Source organism: Sturnira hondurensis, unplaced genomic scaffold, assembly GCF_014824575.4.
Source record: "Sturnira hondurensis isolate 20B ecotype Veracruz unplaced genomic scaffold, ASM1482457v3 Scaffold0003874, whole genome shotgun sequence".
NCBI classification, from domain to species: Eukaryota; Metazoa; Chordata; class Mammalia; order Chiroptera; family Phyllostomidae; genus Sturnira; species Sturnira hondurensis.
In genome coordinates, this window is record NW_028076505.1 from 3121363 (window position 1) to 3145259 (window position 23897).

At 53.5% G+C, this 23897-nt stretch overlaps 1 protein-coding gene and 1 long non-coding RNA gene across 4 annotated transcripts; both read right to left on the reverse strand.

Annotated features, from left to right (window-relative positions):
* Window positions 1–648: 648 nt before the first annotated feature.
* On the reverse strand, window positions 649–23414 carry LOC118984860 (uncharacterized). The gene is made up of 3 exons (XR_005066004.1): window positions 23403–23414; window positions 21692–21695; window positions 649–760 (listed from the first exon to the last, which is right to left on the reverse strand). It is a non-coding gene; the product is annotated as an uncharacterized LOC118984860 (long non-coding RNA).
* WDR4 (WDR4 tRNA N7-guanosine methyltransferase non-catalytic subunit) lies at window positions 6151–20212 on the reverse strand. 3 transcript variants are annotated; one of them, XM_037043040.1, is made up of 11 exons: window positions 20077–20212; window positions 18213–18245; window positions 17163–17306; window positions 15941–16097; window positions 15173–15285; window positions 12835–12895; window positions 12060–12158; window positions 10453–10517; window positions 9523–9706; window positions 8699–8768; window positions 6151–8210 (listed from the first exon to the last, which is right to left on the reverse strand). In XM_037043040.1, exons 1-11 carry the CDS (start codon window positions 20163–20165, stop codon window positions 8014–8016), a joined length of 1212 nt encoding a protein of 403 aa, XP_036898935.1. In that variant the 5' UTR covers window positions 20166–20212; the 3' UTR covers window positions 6151–8013. The 3 variants fall into 3 exon arrangements, with proteins under 3 accessions (XP_036898935.1, XP_036898934.1, XP_036898936.1); XM_037043039.1 differs by having other exon boundaries at window positions 18213–18278; XM_037043041.1 differs by lacking the exons at window positions 18213–18245; window positions 20077–20212 and having other exon boundaries at window positions 17215–17303.
* Window positions 23415–23897: the final 483 nt, after the last annotated feature.

Below are 23897 nucleotides of genomic sequence, written 5' to 3' on the forward strand. Positions count from 1 at the left end.
TTTTCTCCGAGGACCCCCAGTTTCTTTTGCGGGCAGACCTCGGAGACATTATGGGTCCAGCTCCAGACACCACAGTAAAGCAAGTAAAGCAGTAAAGGGGCCGTGAACTTTGTGTTGTGAAGGCTCTCACCTTCCATCGGTAAAAAACAAACTAACTGGTCAACAGCAACTGAAAAATTTTTAAATTTTAAACACAACACCTGAGAAATAAAACAAGGTATGCCTGCTGAGAATCGGTTTACCTCCTGGGCCAGGGGCCCGCTCTGGGGGGTTCCTCTTGTGGCTGCACTGGGGACTTCAAGCCTCGTCCCCAATTTTGGTGGCAGTGCCTTGGTCTCTTCAGCAAGTAAGGCACTGGCTTCGGCACCAAGGTGTACGTCGGGCTGGCCAAAAAGTTCACTTAGTTCCTTCCGTATGATGGCTCTCAGTAGCATTTAGGTGATGGCTTTAACTTCATCTGGAACAATTTTATTAAGATTGTATTGTGACAGCTGGCATATCAGCACACACTTAGAAAAATCTATCAAAATTGGTGAATTTTTGTGCAGCCATTTTAGTATTGAAGATGGAAGAAGATATGCAACATTTTCAGTGTATTATCCTTTACTGTGTCAAGAAGGGTAAAAACACAACTGAAACGCGCACACACACAAGAAAAAGACCTGTGCAAGGTGTGGAGAAGGTGTTATGACTGGTCGGACGTGTCAAAAGTGGTTTGCGAAGTTTCTTGGTGCTACTGACATTGTGGCCAAATGACCCTCTGTCGTGGTGCCATCGCGAGCCCTGGGAGATGTTTGGCAGCAGTGCTGGCCTCTACCCACCAGAGGCCAGCGACAGGAGATGGCCGGCATCCTCAAAATATCCAAATCCGTAGTTATTCGTGAAAATGAAAAATGTCTTACACTTTACAGAAAAACCTAAGTGGACCTCTTGGCCAACCCAGTAGATTCCATCAGGTCAAGAGTGTATCCCTCTGGGTTGCAAACAACACACATGTACTTACATGCCACTGATGTGCACACTTAAAATGGTTAAAATGGTGAATTTTATGTGATGTGCATTTTACCACTTTTAAGGACCCCTCATTTTCCATTTTCCTGGGTATTTTTATCACAGATGTTGGAGTTTGTAAAAGACTGGTACCCAGAGGGAACTGTGAACCTCCCCTCTGATGTGTTAGTGTGTGCTCCCCTCCCTCTCCGACACCTGGAACACACGCTTCAGAGCGTTGGGACCACCTGTTCTTTGAAGCTGGACAGAATTCCCTGTGCACACGCGGCCCCAGGGTCTCTGGGGTGGCCCCCAGATGGATTTTTCTGTCAGCTCTGATCCCTGACACACTGTTGTCCCCCTTCAGCCACATGTGGTGAGCGAGCAGCCTTCCAACAAGTGCCTGACTGAGAACAGTCTCTCACTCACCTCCATCTGTGGCGGTGGCTTCAGGGACCTTCTGAACATATTTAATTTAGTTCAAGTTCAAAGCAGGGAGCAGCTGCAGAGAAGCCTTGACCACACTGGGCTAGAAAGCCAGGCTGGACCTGGTGAGTCACCAGGGCTCCGGCAGCCTGCAGGCGGCCTGCCGTCTCCGCTCCTAGAGTCCTGTAAGAGCCAGAGAAATGGAGCAAATATCACATGACCTCAATCAAGTCGAGGGCAGTGCCTGCCATGTGTGCCCTGCGGAACAAGCCAGTTGGGCCAAAAAGCACCAAGCAGCACATTTGTGGTGTCCTAAAAGCCACCCCACTGCCTTTCATCAGGATATTTAGTAAAAGGAGATGCCCTGAGCCAGTGACTGGAGAGGATGTCCCATGTCTCTGATTTCTCTAGCTAATGGTCACACGAGCCAGTCACCTTGAAGGACGCTGACCTCAGACAGGACAGGGCCCTGAGCTGCAGGAGCACACACGGGAACTCCTCTTTGTCCTCGTTCCTGCTATCCTGACCCACTGGGTCCTCTGCAGGCTCTTCTCTTTCTGGTCATCTCCCATCCCATCGAGCCAGCAGGAAACAGCCCAAAGGAGCCGTGTGAAACAGCTTTGTTTTTCTGGTTCCTTCATTTCTTTGTCATGAGATTGGAACCAGCAGAACATAACAGCCAGCCTAGGGCTTGTAATTCTCTGCTTCAAACTGGGCAAACCTCACTGTGAAGCCTACAGCGCCCTTTGCTTCCATCTCCCACGTAAGAAGCCAGGCTTGGGGAACAGAAAAAAGCAGCTGGCTTTTAACGGGGAAATCGAAGTCCTCCTGCATTTGCTTCCTACCAGCTGCTGGTCGCCACCCCACGTCAGGTGCGCCCACTTCCGTCCTCAGTCCCACCCTTCTGTCCCTGTTTCATAAATGGGCCGTTTCCAATGTGGGGGCGGAGGGTGGAGAAAAAAAGCTCTCCAAATACAATACCCAGAGACCATAAACAAAAAGATAAATAAATCTGACTATGAAAAAGTCTGAATTAAAAATATTTTAAAAAGCCAAGAGTGAAACTGGGAAATATGTGCAAAAAATGTAGCTCAGAGGAAGAGCTACAAAGATCACCTTCAAATCAGCCACCAGAGAAACAACTGGGCGAAAGAGACTCAGAGAACAGACAGTTCGGAGAACAGACGCCCTATAGCTCATTTATCACAAATACATGTAAATTCAAACTGCAACCAGGACATTTGCTTCCGAGAGCGGCAGACATGGTCCGGATGCACCCTCAGCCCAAGAACAGCAGACACACACTGGAATCCCAAGGCCGAGGCAGCTCGAACTGGGACAGGGGACTCGAGAGGGGAGCTGCACAGATAAGACAAACCTGCAAACAATGAGGATTAAAAATAGAGCATAAAATAGCTCATGAAAAACTATACAGACCATGTGTTGAGACACTGCTTTTTACTGCCTTGGGTTAAATGAACTGTATTCTCATTTTACCAGCTCTTTAAAAACTTTTCAAAGTGACCACTGGAACAGTCAACTACACATGTGGCTCAGACTGGTTTTCCATTGAAATCCAGTGATCTGGGGATTTTTTTAACTTTATTTTTATTGTTTACATTATTACAGACGTCCCCATTCCCTCGGGCCATCACCCCACTGTTGCCCACGTCCAAGAGACCTGGGGATTTTTAAAAAGGCACATTGCCTACAAACAGCCCGCTTTACATCCACATATTAAAAACAGTGAAAAAAAGGAAAGTTCATGTTAACACTCATTGAAAGAAAGTTGGAATGGCTCCATTAACAGACCTGGGGTGAAAGGGGTGTTTGGTGGTACTGAGAAGGTCACTCCCTAGGATAACACAGTGTTCCTAAGTGTGTACACGCCTAATGTCAGAGGATTTAAATGCAGGGAGCAAAACCAGTAGGACACTGGATAGTGAGACTTAAACCCACAGCTGTAGTGAGACATTTCAGTGCACAAACTTAGGAGGACAGCAGAGTCCCAGCTGACGACGGTGACTGACGTGGCCGCCAATCCGACCCGCTCCACGTCTGCAGAGCGCTCCTCCAGCCGCCGACTCGGCTGTCTCGAACACACTCTGCTGAGGGCACGCTCGAGACAGCCAGCACGGTGTGGAGCACCACACAGAGCTCAGCAAACGTAAAAGGAGTAGGATCGACGTACATCCTGAGACCACAACGGAATTCAAACCAGGCACCGCCCCGGCCCGGTGGCCCCATTGGCTGAGGCACCAACCTGGGTGCTGGAAGACTGCCAGTTCGGTTCCCGCTAGATTGCAGGTTCGATGCCCAGCCGGGGTGCATGCGAGGCCGCTGATGGCTGTTTCTCTACCACGTGGATGTCTCTCTCTCTCCCCCCCCCACCATCCTCTCTCTCTAAAAATCAATAAACATATCCTTGGGTGAAGATTAAAGAGAAAAAAAACAATAGTGGAAGAAAGCTGAAGAAAAAAGTCAAACGTCTGGAATTAAACCACACACCCAAATAACCCAGAGATCAAAGAAATCACAAGGGAAATTAGAAACAAAAGAACACGTCAACACAGAGAAGGTTCGAGCACATGGGGCTGCTGGGAAGTATGCTCAGCATTCTTCCTATATTAGAAGCTCTTCCGAGGTGGCTCAGTCCAGGCGGTCAGTCATCAGCTTTTGGGAGACCTCAGCTCCTTGCTGACTGACCTCTTCACAGGCTGCCTGCATGTCCTCATGACCTTATGGCTGGCATCCCCCCAAGTGGGTCAACCACGTTGTTCTTAAGGTGACCTTGCCAAGAATTAGATCAAGTCTGGAAGACAGGTGGCAGCTTCACTGATTCCCACACAAACAGCCCACGCTCCCAAGTTTGTGCCTTTGCAAAATTCAACAGTATCACCTCAAATGCTGAGCATGAGTGCACCAAATTTTACACTCTGTGGCGGGGTTAGAATTAATAAGGATAGGCAGTATCATCCAAGCTAAACACCACGACAAGCCAGCAGTTCCACTGCTAAATATACATGGGACAGAAATGTTTACATATGTTCCAAAAGACAAGGACCAGAATGTTCATGACACCCCCTCTGGAAACTGTTCAAATGCTCTTGACAGAATGGATACGCTGTGGTATCTCCACACATGGGAATACTATGTAGCAACGAGAATGAACCACTGACAGCCAGTGCAGCAACATAGATGAATCTCATCCAAAAAGCTGAGCCAAAGCAAATGAATCTGTTACATCAGCCTGGGCTTCACTGGGGAAGAACAGAGTGTAAAAGGCAGGAAGGAGCTTGGGGGACTTCTCAGCTATTGGTAAATGCCCTGTTTCCAGTGGGAACTGTCACACAAGTGTGTCCAGTTGGTGAAATTTCAGTTTGTGTATTCCAGGTGCACTTCCCAGGTATATACTGCACTTAAAATGAAAAAATAAGTAGAACCCTTAGAATTAAGAAATATGAAAAAGCCAAGTTTTTAAAAATCAATGAGTTGGAACAAAGCCCAGTAGAAACAAAAAAAATCGACAAAAGGAGAAAAATGCAATTAGGGGTGTATAAGAAAACCAAGTCCTCGGCTCCCACAGTAGGGCCACAGGCAAAACTGACAAATCAAGAAACTGCTTTGTGCCCTGGCTGGTGTGGCTCAGCGGAGCCACACCCATTGAGTGCCGACCTGCCAAGCAAAGGGTCACTGGTTTGATTCCCAGTCAGGGCACATGCCTGGGTTGTGGGCCAGATCCTCAGTGCGGGGTGCACAAGAGGCAACCACTCACTGATATTCCTCTCCCTCCTTTAATAAAATCTTAAAAAACAAGATTGCGAGATGCAAATTGTGAGATGGCGGTGGACCTGTCTTCCTTAAAAAGCCAGACTTCAGAAATGAATGAAGGGGGACATGTTGTTCCAGATGAAGCGTTAAGATTTGTAAAACCCTTTAAACACAACATATGGCCATCATGGGTTTACCAACCAGAAAAATTTCTGGGACAACTAGGGACAAGTTAAGGAAAACCTGATTACCAGTCAGGGTCTCCCCAAGAATATGGCTCCTGTTACCCATGACTGGTCAGGACCTTTGATGGAATGGCCAATCCCAGGGGCGTGGGCAGGATTTCAGAACCAAGAAGGAAGCCATCTCCACCCCTGGGGCCAGTAGGGCTGGAGCCTCAGAGGCTGCTGTCTGAACAGGACGCAGCCCGGCAGGAGGGACCCTGCAGAGGAGGGCACTGCGCCCCTTTCTGCCTCCCCCAGCACCCCAGCTGCCTGGCTTCCTCCGGCCACACTCATCAGGAGCCTGCAATCCACACAGTCCTCAAGTCCTGGACAGAGGGGAACAAGGGTGCCTGTGTGGACGAATGGAGCAGTGGAGGAAAAGGTGGGATGGGTCATGGTCACAGCCAAACGGTCCACATAACGTGGTCTGTCCAACCACATGTGACCTTGGTAAGAACGGAAGTAACGTGGAAGCAACCACTAGGAAGACGTAAATGACCGTGGCCCTCCCCGCTCCGCTGTTCTCCTGACCCTCGTCCTGGGTGCCTGCCACCTTGCACTGCCTGTCAGGTGTGTCAGCCTTAGACACCCCCACCCCCTCCGCACCCCAACCCAGGCTCCCTCCCAACCTGCCCCTGGGCCCAGATGACCGGGACGGTGACGCGTGTTCCAGACACACACACTGCCCCCCACAGGGACCACCATGAAGGTTTGGTGAGAGACATCAATGTGAACACAGTAGAGTTGGGTTTTTCCCCAAATAAACAGACCAGTTCGTTTTAAAGGAGTTCATAAACAGGGGTCAATAAACTTTTCCATAAAAAGCTAGACCAGCAGTCCCCAACATTTTAGGTACCAGGGACGGGTTTCGTGGAAGACAATTTTTCCACAGACCGGAGTGTGTGCAAGTTGGGGGGGCGGTTTCGGGACGATCGAAGTGCATCCCATTCAAGCTCACCACCCGCCGTGCAGCCCGGCTGCTGACAGGCCCAGATCAGAGAACGTCCACTGCCTGGATGCTGGGGGCCCTGGGCTAGACAATACACAACATGGCCTCTGCAGACCACGGGGTCCTCCATCGGCGCCCCCACTCTGCTGTGGGGGCACAGAGGCCATGCAGACCTGCACCTGAAAGGACGGGAGTGGCTGCACCCCGTAAAATTCTACTTACGGACACAGCAATTTGAATTGCACATGACTTTCAAGTACTATCATTCTTTTAACTGTTTTACATCCATTTAAAACTGCGAAAACCATTTTTAGCCCACAGGCCGTACAAAACCAGGCAGCGAACAGGATTTGGTCTGCAGACCAGTTTGCTGACTGGCCTTAAAATACAACACCAACAAGACCAAACCTGAATTTCTCTTTAACACCGAGAGTTTCGAGGCAGATGGTTGATGAGAACACTCCCTGTACCCAACACAGAGCGGACTCAGGCCCCTCCTAAAGAAGGGCCACAGCCCGGGCAACCCCTGCCGCCCCAGAGACCCCCACTCCACCCTGGGCTCCCCCTCTGCCTGAGCACATCACAAACCACTGATTTCAGACCGACGTGCACAGACAAGCAAGGCCCATGAGGAAACGGGAAGCATTCCGGCCCTTGCGTCACAGACAACTTGTTCCTGGCACCCGGGGAACCCCAAGCCACCTTTTTCCCTCAAATCAAAGTGAACTGTTCGGTCACAAACAGCACACTCATCAAAACTGGTTTTACTCAATATTATATTGAAATTAGTTCCACATGTCGTGGCTAAACATTTCCAGAAGCTGCAAGAAGCTCTCATCTTTACTGACTGGTGATGGGATCCAGCTGACACCCCATTCTTTGTGACATGTATACAAGGCTCAAATCAAAACAATACACACACGTCAGCAACCACCTCCCTGTGGACCAAGCCTCTGGCCTGGCTCCTGCGCCCTCACATCCTGAAACAAGTCCACTTCGCCACCAGCATGGCCACCGAGCTCTCACACCTGCAGCCCAGTGGGAGGCCCTCGCCGCGTGGGGATGGAGCACGCAGCCGGGGCAAAGGGAGGGGCTGAGCCCTTCATTCTGCTTGGGTTTCGATGGCCCCGTATGGTGAGTGGTCGCCGGGGTGGACGGTGCAGCACACCACCTGAAGGACCCGCCGACAGGAACACAAGGAAAACAAACACCCATCATGCCGGCGTAAAATCATTTGCTTGTGGAGTGTCCCAGGGAAAGGTGTGCCAGGCCTGGGCAGCATTATGGAAAGAGTAGAAGAACCAGCAGGCGCTATGGACACAGGCTCACGTCCCCGCAGTGTGAAGGCGAAGGGCTTCCGGGCTCCCCGCTGCCCGCCGGCGGTGTGTTCAGCTGGGCGAACACACTGTTGGCCTTCCAGGGGCAGCAAGGCGTGCAGGGTGCCTTTGGCGGAGCGCCTGCTCGGCGACAGGATGTTCTGGGGCCTGGGGTGCCACCTATTACTGGGACAGCCCCAGTGTCTGCGGAGCTGTATGGCCCTCACTGCCACCAAGGGTAAGTGGGCAGTGTCGTCCCTGTTTTCCTTCCCAGGAGCTGCCAGCAAGGAGGGGAGAGAGAAATCTGTCTTCCGAGGCTGGGCAAGGCACACCGGGGCTAGGATGGGCCGCTCCAGGGTGCCTCCCCGGACTTGACCTTCTTGGTCTGCCCGTTGGGCCCAGGGGGCGGGTTCTTGTGTCGCTTCTTCCGCAGCTGCTGCTGCAGCCTCTCCTCCTTCTTCTTCAGGTAAGTGGCCATGTTGTCACAGGTGGCCTTGTACAGACTGCTGAAGCCGTCATTCACACCGGCAGAGCCTGTGCAGGAGGAACAGGATAGACGGTGACTCGGGACACCACTTCTAGCAGCAGGACCCAGCGGGCCAGTGAGGCCCTCCTGCAGCAAGCAAGGAATGAGCCCGGCGACCACCCAGCGTTCTCTGTGGACTTCTGGCCCTCCTCCAAGTTGGCCTCCATGGGGCCCGCTGCTGTTGGCCACATCAGCTGGACCCCAGACTTACTTCTAATAGAACGTGAAAGCTGGCTATTCCTGAGACCACCTCACCTGGTGGGAAACTCCATAGGGCCCATCAGTGATGCACAGGCCTGTGCCCCACACACGTGACCTCCATTTGCCTTGCACAAGTGACCTCCCAGTCACCCAGGCTCTCTTCCACAATTTTCAAGGTCAACTTGCCTGCCCTGTACGCTCTTCCCCAAGCCTCCCCCTAAACTGCACTGGAAATGGGGTCTTATCACAGAACCTCTTAGAAAAACGGCTCTGTCCGTGGCCACGGTGCCCTCACCTTCCAGCATGGCCCAGTTCCTGTGAAGGTGAGCGTTGACTTTCTGCACCACAGTGGTCTCAGGAACTATCTGGGAGGCAAAGGGGGGAACCTGTGTCAGCAGGTGCTGCTGGCGTAGGAACGGGCAGAGCTGCGGGTTCCCCACTGCGGGCCCCGGAGGCACATGACCTCTCCGTGATGACCAGGTGCAGCTGGCTCACCAAGGCCAGGGGCTGCCGCCTCTCATCAGGATGAAGACCCATGACATGAGGGCTGCCAGCATGTCACATGCTGGCTTGTCACGTGTGATTTTATCTACAAAGCCTGGCAGGACTGACAGGTGCCAACTGGTGGCATTCTGTTCACTGCCACTTGTCAGGTAAAACCACCTGAACGGCTCAGGGTTCTCTCCAGAGCACCCAGCCCAGTGCGTAACTGCAAAGGATGCGAAGGTCCGCAAAGACCTGTATCCACGGCAGTCCTGGGAGACACAGGACAGGGCCACACCCGGGGCTCCCGTAACCAGTGGGACCAGTGCCCCAGGCCAAGGCCATGCTACTCGGCAAACATCAAAAACACACACCAAGTATCAACCGCTCTGCTACAAAGACCAGTGTGACCAGGGCAGGCACAGAGAAAGTATGCCAGATGGGGGTCCCCAAAAGCCCTCTGCAGGCTCCACGACCCTGGACAGGCTGGCAGGTCTCCCAGCTCCCTAGCCCCACGACCTCCCCAACCCAGGACACACCCTCTGGCACCAAGGTGTGATCAAGTGCAAAGGCGTGATAACTGTGGCCCACCCCCACCCCAGGCTCAGGGGACAGCAGAGACCCAACACGACCCACCTGCCACCGGCCGTCCACAGGCCTGCAGAGCACGAGCGGGGCTTCCCGGCAGTCCTGCAGCACCCACAGCCCCTGGCTCTCCTCGAAAGCCACATCCCACACTCGGTGCTGGAAAGACAGCTGCTGTCTGCAGACCAGCTGCCGTCCGGGGGCGTCCAGCCGGAAGATGAAGACCACGGGGATGCTTCTCATGAGAAAGAGGGAGAGCGTCACAACTCCCGCGGCCCAACCCAACGGCTCGCAGCCCAGGCCCGCCTGTGCTGGGGACCTGGCCCTGGCCAACGTCTCAGCTACCCTGAGCTAAAGGCGCCCACTGAGCACTCCCCGAGCCCTGGGCCACAGGCCGAGAGGGAAGGAACGCCCGCATCATTAAGTCCTGGAGCAGCGTGTGCACAGGGAGGGCAAGCGGCACAGGGCAAATAGGACCGCGTGGAGAAGACGGCCCTTCCACCTGCGGGGAGCGGACAGCACACCTACGGGCCAGCACTTTTACCCTCTCTAAGCCTGCTCCCTGATTTCTAAGACAAGCTGAGACACCCTCCCAGGACCTGTTACGGGACCAGCAAGGAGAGGGCACAGAGAAGACGCTCAGGAGGAAGCAGCTGAGTGGCATGTGCTGCCCAAATCCGTCTCGTCAACCACCAGCCCTCAGACGGAACTGAATGAGGCCGATTCCACCACCACCACTGACCCCCCAGGTGGGATTGGATCACACAGGAAATACCAGGCAGAGGCCTTGCTTCCGTTAAACCAATGGATATAAGGAGCATGTGAAGAACACCAGCACAAAGGGACCGCAGCCACGTGTCACAGCCCTTGGGAAGGGAGACCCCTGCAGGGAGCTGTGGTACCAACACACTGTGCAGACCTCCTGAGTTGGAAAGATGATGTGTCGTCCCCCCTTACCGGCTGCGGGGGGAGTGAGCTTACCAGTCACACAGCAGTGCCACCCAGCTGTCCCGGCTCCAGTAAGTGATCCTGGATGCAGCAAACCTCTGAAAGGGAAGTGGCGGCTCAACTGCGCGTTGGGGACCCCACCGCCAACCATTCTGCATCCAGGGGATGCGCACGCTGCTGCCAGGCTGGCAGCACCCACACGTGGCCCAGGAAGGAGAAGGAAGATGGTGCTAGGCCCCTCTGCAAACCACTGCCCGCCTGCTTCACAGTCACTCCAGCATGGCGCGGCACCCGGCAGAGGCCCCCCGCGGCCCGGGCCCTCTCTGGACTATGGAATATCTCTAAAGCCAGCAGAGTCGGTCAAAAAGCAAGGACAGGAGGGCGCAGAGAACATGACAGGGAAAGAGGGGTACTGTTCAGTTCAGACACAGCAGGAATGAAACACCAGATGCCAGCTGACAGAAGCGGACCAGGAAGGGCCTGGCACTCACCCGGCCTGAGCAGGGCTGCCCCCTGCCCCTGCAGGCTGCATGCATTGAATGGGTCAGAAGCCTGCTTGTCCTCAGGCCGCTCCACCACCTGCTCTTCCCACTCTTAGAAGGGACTGACCTCGCTGCCGGGGCACCAGGTTAAGTGAGGGCACAAAGATGACAGGTTGCCAGAACAAATCAGGCCTCTGTGTGCTACAACTTCCACGGCTGCAGAAGCCCGGGCAGGAGGCACCCATGGGGCAACAAGAGCAGCTGGAGCCACTGACCCAGCAACCCCTACAGGCGCTTGGCTGGGCATCCCAGGGGCCCTGGCCAGACTCAGGCCCCCACCCTGTCAGCTTTGAAGTCCAGTGAGAAGGGACACCAGAGACTGGTCTCAGAGTGGACAGTGGAAACGAGAAGCCAAGCCAGGGAGCAGACAGACAAGCCCTTCACTTCACACCCAGGCCTTGTCCCGCATAAGGGAGGGCCAGGCTCCCGAGGGCTGGCAGGGTGCCATGTGGAGACTGCAGGGGACTGTGCACACACAATGTCCCTGGGGACAGGCAGAAGACACCCAGCTCTGCAAGCCCGAAGAGACATGATTGGGGACCCCTCGTTCCTCCCACGAGGCCAAGGGGGGCCGTCCACATGTGACCAACCGGGACCGAGGCTGCACAGAACTAGCTCAGGAGCATCAGAGCTGGGTGTGCACGAGCACAGAATCCTGGGGACCCCGAAAGGCAGCCCATGCCTCCCCCCCTGAAAATCTCCTTGGCAACCGAAGGCCCAGGCGACCTGACCGGAGGGGATCCTGAGATTAGCCCGTGACAGACGACAGAGAACGCTGAGTGGGCACTCAGCCTGCTGCCTGGCTGATAAAATGCACAGCCAGGCTCTCTGCTCCACTATTTTCCCCATTTCCAAGGGGATTAGAGGCCTTTATACAAATTAACTGTTCAAATGCAAGCGTGGTAAGATATAAATTATTTCCCACTTACCGACTAGCTGCCTTCAGAATCTGAAATACATGGTTTCTCCTATGCTAGAAGAATTGCAGCTGCACTAACAGCAAAGAAATGTTTCCAATGTAAAACATTCTTTTCACAAGACCTGAGTGACCGGCCAGATGCCCTACCAGCCCCCACGATCAGAGACAAACGAGGTTACCTTGTCGCTCCAGGGGCCCGCTGGCTCCTGCAGGCTGGCCAGGTGACAGCAGTGCAGCTCGCGCCCACACCTGTATTCCCAGAGCCTCAGGGTGCAGTCCTGCACACAGGGAGGGGTCAGCGCCCCTCAGGGGCGGGCATCCCCACAGGCCCACAGGGACGGTAACTCTGCGACAGCCAGGGCACCCTTCCCACCTGGCAGCTCTCTACTCTGAAAAGCTCATGCAAGGCGTTACAAAAAACAGGCAGCCCCACACAACAAAATGGGCAAAGGACACACAGCCACCTGATGTCACATGCCAGGCTCTACTCAGGACAGGTATGCACACACACACAAACATGTGCACACACACGCACACACAGGCACATCAATGACCAGGCATTCACACAAGGAGACAGGGCTACTGAGCGTGCGTCAGCAGCAGTGGGGACAGAAGCCAGGTCCCTGTGCAGCTCAGGAAAATGATTCCTCTACCAGTTGTTTGAACTGGGGTCCCGATGTCACCACAGAGGCAACAAGAGCCCTCAGAACGGACTCCCTGCACACCCACTCTAGCTCTGCACACACACGGATGTGCACCTACACAGACACAGACCCAAGCACATGGTCACAGGCCAGGAGCAAGGCCCGGCCGGCTCTGAAATGCAGAAAACAAGCACCACCTAGTGGACGGCGCACACCAGCTTCCGAGCCACAGCCGGGAACAAAAGACAAGCCCTGCTGGGTCCCAGAGAGAAGGACCCCGGAGGGGCACGAGGCACGGTGGCACACTCACCCCGGACGAGGACAGCAGCAGCTCTGGGTGGTCGGGCACCACGAAGATGCGGCTCACAAACCTGTGGCACAAGGAGAAGCAGGGTGACCTGGGGTTCCAGCGCTGCCGTGACACCGCACACCCCGTTACCTCGCGAAGAAGCCTCCCGCCCCCCACCCCTGACGCCAACTGCAGCTGACACAGAAACAGGGGCGGCCACGTGGAAGGTGATGAAGGAACCCAGGGGGAGCAACACCATGGCCCCCACAGAGGACGGCCCGTAGGCCCAGCGAGGCCCCCCAGCCATGCCCGCCTGGGGGGGCCCAGGGTGTGCACTCGCTGCTCCCGGCTGCCCTGCGCGCAGCCCCTCAGCCACCCCCCCAGAGACTCTCACTGAAGGGCCCTGCCGTCAAGCTCCCAGGCTGAGACATGGAAGACAGCAGGGACAGAGGGGCGGCCACACCGCCCAGGGGCCGGAATCAGACCAGCTGCCCCTCAGCCTGAGGAACCACCTCTCCCCAGACACCAGCTCAGGTCGTGCAGTCGGAAATGGCCTCCGGTCCCCGTGAGGGGATGCAATCGGACCCCTAATGCACAAGCCGCAGGACCCCTGGGAAGGAGCAGTGAGCTCCCCTGCCCTCCCCGGCCCAGGCCCGGTCCTGGCCGAGGCCCCCACCAGGCTGCCTTCTAGAAGGCTCTCATCTCGGGAGCTCAACTGCAGAAGGGACAGCACAGTGACGGGATCCCTTCGGCCTGTGTCCACCTCGATGGCTCAGGACAGGAGTCACCTCAGACTCACCAGGAAAGAAGTGGCAACCAGTTTCCACAGCTTTTAAAGGAGATTCTTAAAATTCGCTGATAAGCCGTGACTGACTCACTCACGGAAGCACCTGCTGCTTGCCAGGCACTGAGCCGAGGACCAGAGACAGCGACAGACAAGAGCGACAGAGGCCCCACCCGGGGAGGGGACCAGAGAGACAGGTCAGAGACAGGAAGTGTCGGCAAAGGGCTCTGCATGGCGCTGGCCAGCAAAAACACAGCACTGGGGTCATCTTCAAGTAGCTACTAGTGACCACGCCACCACACAAAATAGACACGGGTGGCATGAACGGTCATGCTATGCTCTTACTTCACTCAGTATATCCACAGCACTATCGTTTCAATATGCAATCAGTGTACCTCGTTAAAAACGGGCCGTTTTTGCATCCCTTTTCACACTAAGTCTCTGAAATCAGTATTCTGCATGACAGGCATGTCTCACTTCAGACTGACCCGCCATGGCTCCTGAACTGGATGGCACAGGCTAAGAAGCACAGCGGAGGGGACAGGGTGGATGCGGAGGGGCCTTCCTGGGACGGCAGGTGGCAGGCGGCAGAAGAAGGGGAACACCAGGTGAGGCACTGTGAGGAAGACTGTGCCCGTCGGTGGAAGCCGCACATGCAAAGACACCGAGATGGAGGGGTGCCGGGGAGGGTCCAGAGGCCCCAGCAACACAAGGCAACAGGCAAGCGCTGGAGGACTGGCAGACAATAAGAACTGCAAGTGCCGACTAGGGACAGAATAAAAACCAGAATAAGCTGTTGTGATGTACACACGCAATGTCGTCAACCTTTCTAAAGGTCGTGTGTACAACCCACTCAAAATCAAGGAGGCAGGAGCAACCTCGGAATCGAACAGCATCCCCCCAATGTCTCCCACTGCCTCAGATAACGTTGCGTTCATTATCTCGGCCAATCAAACTGGTTTTCCTCTGTGTATGTTACTCTTAGCCTTCTGCCCGAGAAGAGAGCGTTGCTCAGAGACGCCTCCCTTACAGAACAGCAAAATTCACCCGCAGAGAGAGTGCCCTCACAGAAGTCAGAGACCACAAAGAGGTTTTTTAATTCATGGACAGGTAAAACTGCTCAAGTATGCCCCCTGTCCCCACCTAGTGACTGCTCACCACTGCTGGTGTCTATACTGAGAAAGCCCCCGGCCACCGCAGGTGGTGGGTAACAGACAAGGAGCAACCGCTCCACGTGGGGGGCTTTCAGCCGACGCACAGGGCCCTGCCAGCAGATGGCCAGCGCCACCCAGGGTGATGGGACACTGGGGTCTAAGGCCTCAATGCCAATAATAAAACTTCCCCTGGCACACGTGACAGCAGGAGATCCTGAAGGTCACGCTGCCACAGGGCCTGGCCTGCTGTGAGCACTTGCCTGGCCTGGAGGCTGCACACGGGATGGTTTCCTCCTCCCTCAAGGCTCACAGGCCCAGCCAGCTTCTCCACCTGACCACCAGCTCCCCAGATGAAGGGCCCACTCTGGGCTTAAACCCGAGCTCTGTCCCCAGGAGGCCGGAGGAAGGGAGGAAGACTCACTCAGTGTGCCCCAGGCAGAAGGCTTCGATGTTGTGCGGAGCCAAGGCCCAGCTCACCCGGATCTTCTCGTCGCGGTCAGCGGTGAGGACATAGCGGTCGTCAGGGCTCACGGCCTGTGTGCAAAGGTGAGGAAGGGCAGGTCCGCTCATGGGACAGCCAGTGCCGCTCGGCTCCTACCACCCCTCAGCCCCCCTTGTCTCCAGGCTCTCCACTCCTTGTCCACACAGACACCCTCTCAACACAATTCATTACTACTGCCTCTGCCTTCCTGTCTCCAGCACCCGAGGCGCCTCCCTCCCTCCTATTTCACATGTCACCCCTGTCCAGCCAGTCACCAGGTCCTAACTCCTAGTCATGTCTGTGTGTACCAGTGGGGCCTTACCCCAGCTCCACCACCCATGGCTGGCCCTCACTTGGCCTCTCGGTGCCGGCGGTGGGCCAGCTCCCGGCTCAGGGGTTGGCTCAGGGACACCAAGGGATGCCCGTGAAGCACCAAGAGCAAACCCTGACCTCCTGGCCGTGCATTTTCTTCCCACACCCCCCCAACCCCGTCATGGGCCTACCCTCCCACCTAGAACCAGCAGCCCCTCCTCACTCGCCCTCCCTTCCCCAGGATCCACTCCTCCTGCTCCCAAACCTGCAGAAGCCTGCAGAGGGCTGTCCTCTATGGGAGAGCCCACTCCCACCTGGACACTCAGGGTGGCCCTCCCGCCCATGCCCCACCTGAGTATGACCAGAGCCGAGTTAAGAAGCTCTTCGCCCACATACCACATCCAGTAGCATGGACAGGTGCCCAAGTTCAAGTCTGCCACATCCGTGTGGCTCCAGCACTGAAAAGGAGTAAACATCCCCAGACTTGTCTGCCACCAGAACCTTCTCCTCAGAAGCTGTGAATGTCAGGGCCGTGCACCTCCTCACCACAGTCCTGGGGGGCCACAGAGACGCCCAAGGTTGGGTGACACAGGCCGGGGCAAGATCCTGCAACAGACCTGTCAGCCATGCATCTGGTGGCAGCACCAGCTGGCCAGCACGCACTGCTCCCGATGTTAGCTTGAAACAGCAACCAAAGCCTAAAAAAGCACAATTCCCCAACCGCATCCAGACAGAACCCTGTGCTACTCAGGGCCAGAGGGACAAATGGACAGAAAAGGCCGGAGGATTGCAGGAGGAGACACAATACGTAAATGTGGTGAAAAAAATAACGAAAGAGAAACAGTCAGGCCTGGGGCAAGATCCATCAAACTTCTCCCAGTTCTGCGGTTTCCATAGTGGCCTGTGCTTGCTCTAATGGGCTAATTCAGCAGCTGTGACAGCCTGGCCACAGTTCTTAAGGCAGCAGCTGAGAGAGCAGCAGTCCTCCCAGAGTGCTGGGCTTGGCTTCCAAGGAGCTTGCCCAGAGCAGGGGGAATCCAACCTCCCTTTCCTGCACCCCCCACAGCACCCAGCTTCCACTCAGCTCCACTCCGTGTCCCTCTGTCTTGTGCCAGACGGGGACTCTCGGCTGCTCAGGCTCCAATCAGCCCAGCAATGGTTCTGGCACTCAGCCCACTCTACAGAGTGGGCTTGGGAATTGGGTCTGGGGAGTCGGGTAGCAGCGGGGGAGGAGAAGGGCAGGTCACAGGATAGGACAGGCCAGTTGGCTGCCCAAGGGAAGGCAGGGGCCACAGCAACCTTCAGCCTAAGCAGGTCTCAGCACTTGCCCCCCACCTTCACAGGGTGACTGGGTTCACAGTCAGCTCCACCGACTCTGGAGCCAAAATGACCCAGTTCAGGACCTGGCTCTGACGTTCCAATTGAGTGGGATCAGCTTCCAGACTGCCTGATGGCAGATGGGGAGAACAGTGCCCCTACCCCCGTCACAGGCCCTGGGCGAGTGACCGGTGCTGTGTGTTAGTTACACGTTATAACTGTTACTGTCACTACTGCTACTGGCATGCAAGTGTAAGCTGTGCATTCAACATTGCAATTATTCAACATTAGCATTTCATACCTGACACTCAGACATTGCCATGGTTTTGTACGGAAAAGAATCAGACGCTTACTGTCATCGGTTAAAGCAAAATAGCTTCCAGACTTGGAGAAGGTGGATGCCAGGATCGTGTCACTCCCCTTCTCCACAGACTGCCCATCCTCCCTGAGAAGGAGACAAGGCGACAAGGAGAATGGTGAGGCCCAGCCCAAGTCACCATGGCTGCATTTCTCCAGGCCAGCCTCGTTCACGTGTAACGTGAGCAAACGCAGGAAATGTCACATGGTTCACGTAGCCAAAATATCAGACCCATTCAGGGGACATGGAGAGAGTCACACAGTTCTCGTGTTTAAGGAGTAAAACCTAAAGAGAAAAATCTCAGTGCACACATCAACATCCAGAGAGCTGAGCTGGACCTTCCGTGACCACGTGGCCCACTCCATTGTGGCTGTGAACTAACTCAAGACTAGAGACAGGGCCCCAGCTGGTGTGACTCAATGGGATGAACGTTGTCCCGCAAACCAAAGGGCCTCCGGTCCAATTCCCAACTGCAACACATGCCCCGGGGTGCAGGCCAGGCCCACAGGTGGGGGTGTGCAGGGGGCAACCGATCGATGTTTCTCTCCCTCCCTTTCTCCCTCCCTTCCCCTCTCTAAAATAAATTAAATATCAGAAAAACAAAAAAGACTAGAGGCAAAGATTAAAATAATTTTTAAAAAATAAATGAGCCCAAGACCAATTCTACTAAAGTCACCACATAAAATCATCACTCTGCTTTTCTTATTTTCAATTAGCTAAAGTTAATTGCAGACAACTGCCTCCAATGCACTTGAGACTGACTGCATGACTGCAAGATGCCAACAAAATCATTACTGACAGAAATAAATTATTTTGAAAAGTCCTAATATTTTTAAAGCCTGATTTGAAAACTAGCCCCCCAGTTCTTTCCTGGGGTGGTTTATCCACACAGCAAGGTGAAGAGAAGTGCAGAAAATGACTCGTTCTTAGGCTCTCAAGTCCCATTAGTCAAACCCCAACCCGAACCCTGAGGAGACCTCCCTGTCATCTCACCCTTTATTTTCCTGTGGCTTCTTTTCCGCAGCACTGCAATCATACATGAAGAGGCTGTCATTGTCACTGAAGAAAATCATAGAAAGACTTTAAAAGGAGCACTTTGTTCATAAAAACGCTCATTTCTTTTATATCCCTGGAATGGAAAAGTATTCTAAAGGTCTTAGCCACAGCAGGAAACTGTCCAGTCTAGGTACACTACTTCAGGGACCAGTCACGGAGCTTTATTTTGCCTTATCTGTTCAGATTTGCCATATACAACTGGCACAGCTCTGTACACAGATCAGTTTAGCAGAATAAGCAAGAACAAAAACTCGACAAGAAGTAATACACTATTCTTTCAGGCACTAGGGCAAAATGATTATGTTAGATGAAACTGTGTTTTGATACTATTTTCAGCAGTGTTTTTTGTACCTAAATTTAAAACTACCATTTCCTGTTTGGAAAGAATGTCTCACCTACTCAAAAAAACTCCCACGACTGCCAAGCACCGACCAATGCAGGCGCCAACCATCTCTCCCACCAGACCCGAAGTTCTCTATGACTTACCCCACCCCCGCCTCCAGTGCCTGGAACAGGGGAGGCATTTTGGACAAATTCATAGCCTAAACGGACTGTACTTTAAACTCTTTTTGCATGGAACACTGAAGCACAAAAAAGAGAAACAGTCCCCCAAGTCAGACACTGTGCCGGCCACTAGTGAAGCAAGCAGATGGTTTGTGATGCTTCTGTGCCACGTGTGAGCTATTGGAAACCTCTTCCAGGATGTCCAATCCGCAGCCCATATGAGGCCCAGAATGGCTAAGAATGCGGCCCAACACAAAATCGTAAATTTACTTAAAACATTACAAGTTTGTTTGTGTGTGTGTGTGTGTGATTATGTGTTGCAGTGTATTTAATATATTACCCAGGGCTGCCAAAAGGTTGGACGCCCCTGCAAAGGAACCTGGGATACATGCCAGGTTTGTGAGTAAATTTTGTGCAAAACCTTAATTTAACATCGAGGTGGATTTCTGAAGCCAACCTCTGAACACTGACGCTGCGGTGCACCTGCTAGACACGTCATCCGTGTCACGTATGAGAATCAAAACCCCAGGAGAAGAAACCAGGGGCAGGCACTGATCACCGCCAATACCCATGAGGCTCCTGAGTCAAGCCTACTAGAGCAACAAACACTTCCCAATTTTAAAATCCCAGGCACAGTGTACACACTGGGGAACGATAAGGAAGGAGGGTTAAATTGGAGGAAGCAAAAGCAGAAACATGTAACGGGCCACTAGGGAGTTGAGCCCTGCGGCCTCTGCACCCCTGAGGAAGGGGTTGTAACATTAAAGACCTTCGACTGCCGAAGAGAAAGTACGGCAAGGAGTCGTCGGATGCTGAAGGGTATGAGGCAGCAGGTCCCACCGTAAGATGAGAGAGTGCACCCAGAGATCAGTAAGCCCCAGTGCGTTCCCAAATAGCAAATCCTGCAGCCAGGCAAGCCAGGGGCCGCCTTCCTCCCTACGTTCGCGCCTGGCGGGCGTGCCCAGGACGCTGCGTTGGCCCCAACCTGGTCCTCATCACCCCATGTAACCGGGTCCCGACTAAACTCCGGAGATCTCTGCAAAAAGCGTGCAGACAGGTCACCGAAGGGGCGGGGCCCTAGGCAGGGGGCGATCGGTGCGCCAGGAGCGGTTCTTGGCAGAAGGGCTAAAAGGACTGGTACTCCAGGGCAGCGCAGGCACCCGGCCGGGCCGAGGCGGCAGCAGAGGCCCGAAGGCCGTGGCGGGACTCCCGCGGGGCACCTCCGGGAAACTGGGATCTCCAGGCCCGGTCGCACAACCGCAGCATCGGTTCCCTGCTGCAAGCTCAGACCCCTCACCTGCTTGCAGTGCTAGTGGCCAGGAACCGGCTGCCTCCCCGCACCACCAGCGCCTGGCCACACAGCGCCAGGCCAGCGGAACTAGCCATCAGCCGGGTCCTCGGGCCTCTACCCACGTGCGCAACCCCGAGCTTCTTCCGGACGGCGCCGGAAAATGACGTTCGCCCAGCCGCCTCAAGGTGACGTAATCCCGGTCCGCCGCCAGGGTAGCTGCAGCCCAGGGCATGCGTAGAACGTTCTCCGCGCGCCCTCTCTGTCCTGTAATCCCGCTTTTGAGACTCTGCGGGTTTGGATTTGTGGCTGACCAAGTTTGTTGGGGTGAAATTTACACGCCACACTTGGTAACGCTGCTTAATGTGCGGCTTTTCCTTCAAAATGAGTAAGGACGTTTCGGGATCATCCTTGTACTGTAGCTGGACCTGCTAGGTTCTCAGTAAATAGTCCATCAAGAAATGTAGGGATTGGAGTTCAGATCCAGGTGCAGGACGTGGTGTCTGCGTGTGAGATGGGCCCGGAGCTAAGGTCGCGGGAAGTGAGCCCTCGGTCCCTGACCTCCCATTGTTTGCAATGATTACTTGTCTGTCACCAGACTACAAACCCCATGAGGATGGGGACTGATACCTAGTTTTGCAGGTCACTGTCGTCACAACTTGCAGCACAATACCCGGCGTGAAGTCAGTGCTCAATCAATATTTGTAAATAAATGGAACGACTAATTGTCTTAAAGGAGCAGCTATTTTTTACCTACGAGGAAAAATAATGATAAGCAGGAGACTTAGCAAACTAGGAGAATGCTGACCCCAGCCCCACTTCTGTTCAAACCAAGGATGAACTTACACCCAAAATTGAAGGTAGCTTCAGCTGGCAAAGCAGAATGCTTGGGGGAAAGCTGGGCTCCCTTAAAGTCAGTGAGGTAAATGGGAATTTTATGGAGACAGGAATGGAAGACAGCCTGTGTATCACGGGACAAAGGACAGAGGGTAAGGGGAGTGGTGGGGGAAAGGGGCAGTCAAGTGAGAGACTCACATATTGCAAGGGCAAGATCACCAGTGGAGGGGTTGACACTGGGCAGTAACCACAGGGGAAAAGGAAACATCAGTGTTTCTGAAAGTGAATCTGCTATGAACATCACTGCTATTCAGCTAACCTGACTGGCACCATGAAAGTCCATACTCATGGTCTGGGACATTTTTCAGGCACACGGGAATGTACGCAGTTTCTGTTCTGGATGGGATGACAACTTCAAGACCACAGAGGTCCTAGAGGGACCCGTCATCACCAGGCTCATAAGCAGATGAAACTTCCTTTATGTCATGGTTTAGATCTCACAAAATGTCCCACAACACACATCACAGTATATGCAATGAACTATGATTGCATATTTAAACTAACCTTAAAGCTTTGCTACCTTCATGCTGTAGGTTGCAGCCTAGAGAAATAAGTACAATTTTTAAAAAAACTTTGCTTGGAGACTGAATAGTAAAGAATGAAGAGGAATCACACATTTTATTAGGAGACACAGAGCATACTTACATGAAAACACAGAGAACTGTACTTAGCTATCAGATATAAGCACCATTTAATCATTTTGTTGGGGTTTTTTGTAGTAAGTCACTTGCCTCGGACCTTGAATTCTTATAGTTCTTGTGCCAAGAAGATTTATTTGCCTCAAGATCTTTTTCTCCTCAAATTCTTTGATAACCCATACCTTTTTTTATTTCAACCAAGTCTGAATCAAAATGTTTTTAAGCTTATGCTTCTTTTCACACTCTTCCCTTTTGTGTCTCTTCCCAGTGCTACTTATTTTATTCTGGTGTGTGCTACCAGATATTAATGTATGTCTGCAAAAGTATTGTTTAAGGGGTTTTAATTACATATAAGTAAACTATAAAGTTCATCATTACTATGATACCAATATTTTTAAACTGTTCAATTATTTTAGCATATTACCCAAAACCAATTTTAGTTTTGTATAATTTGTCTGTTTTTTTAAAGATTTTATGTATTTACTTATTTATTTTTAGAGTGAGCAGAAGCGAGGGAGAGCAAGAGAAGGAGAGAAAAATCAATCAGTTGCCTCTTGCACGCCCCCAATGGGGACCTGGCCTGCAACCCAGGCCTGTGCCCCAACTGGGTATCACACCAGCGACCCTTTGGTTTGCAGGCCAGCACTCAACCCAGTGGGCCATACCAGCCAGGGCAATTTGTCTGTTGTTGTTGTTTTTTAATTTCTTAATGTGCCTAGTTATCACCAAGTTTTCACTTTCATGAAATTTTAAAAACAATGAAAGCATATTAATCGTTTATAGCTTGGATAAAAATGGAGAGCTATTTGGTTTTGTACTGTCTCTCTTGGTAATTTTCTCAAAGAAGTTAGCTGTGTTATTGGTAACTATCTGCTACCCACTGCCACCAAAATGCATAACAAGCATGAAATTTTGGGGCCTAAAACAGCGTCTACTTAGCTCATGAGTCTGTAGCCCGGCCATCCGGGCAGCACTTAGCTGCGGGGTTCTTCTGGTGCCGGACGACCTTTGCTCTGTGTCTCAGGCCAGCCACTTGGTTGGATGAGAACTCGCTGGTCCGAGCAGCCTAGAATGGCTCGACTCTACTCCACCCGCCTTCTCATCCCCAGAAGGGCAAGGGGCGTGGTCCGCATGACGAGCACCACCAAGGAAGAGGCCACAAACGTCGTGAGATTTGGGCACAGAACTAGTGCACTGTTCCATGTGCACTTTTGACACATTCTGTTGGCCATAAAAAAGTCACAAGGACAATAAGAGCCAAGCGGTAGGGAAATAAATTGCCCCTTCTGACGAGAGGCCAGGGTCTCAGTGTCTGCATGAGGTTGGATGTGGCTCCTCGGGTGCAGCTCGTCTGATCCGGGGACCCACAAACTAACATGCGGAGGGGCCTCCCCTCACGCCAGCCTATGCTGGTGGACTGGAGAAGGGTAACCACGGAGAATGCTTCCACTGGGAAGGGGACACATGGGACTCACAGAGCAACCAGTCTGCGGCAATTCTGAAACCCACAGGGAGGTGTCTGCGGGGCGCCCTGGGGTGGCTCCTTGATGAGGTGCGTTTGCTGCTAGAAGCGTTCCCCCAGGTGACATCCCAACCTGGCTCTTGCCTCTGCCCTCTGGAATACCCCTCATTTTCCAGCACCTTCTTGGTCACTTTGAAAAATACGCCCTTTGAGCAACTCTCCTAAACCTCTTCCTGCCCTTAGCAAGCTGGGGACCCAGAGGCCATTTTTCACTTTTAACTGCCCAGGCCCCTTGAGCCAGCAGGTGGTTCTTTGTTCAATACAACTCCCCAAGAGACTGCAGGGATGTCGAGGCTGAATAAGACATATCCTTCGTCAGGTCTCCCCACTCAGCAACAATGTAGCATCCATCCACAAGCAAACGTGCCTTTGGGGGGCTGTGGGGTCCAGCATCACATGCCAGGGAACCAGGGCATCACCACCTGTGCATCAGATGACAGGCATACAGACCTTGACCCCAGCTGTGGAGGCGGTGGTGGCCCACAGAAGGCCTCCAGCCCCTCTTGGCCAGTCTGGGAGCCCCTGGGAAACACCATCTTAGACAGTCACCCACAAGGAGAGCCTTTGCAGGAGTCCACCTTTCCAGTGGACAAGTTCCAGCACATTGTTCCAGCACGTACATATATGAGCTTGATGCATGGGAGAGGGTAAGAGAACAGTTTGGCTTTACCGCCACCACCATTCCCCTGAGGCAGCCCAGCTTCGGGCCAAGAGAGACCTCCTCAGCCCATGCCTTCTCCCGCAGGAGAAAGTGAGAGCGCTTGAGTGAGCAC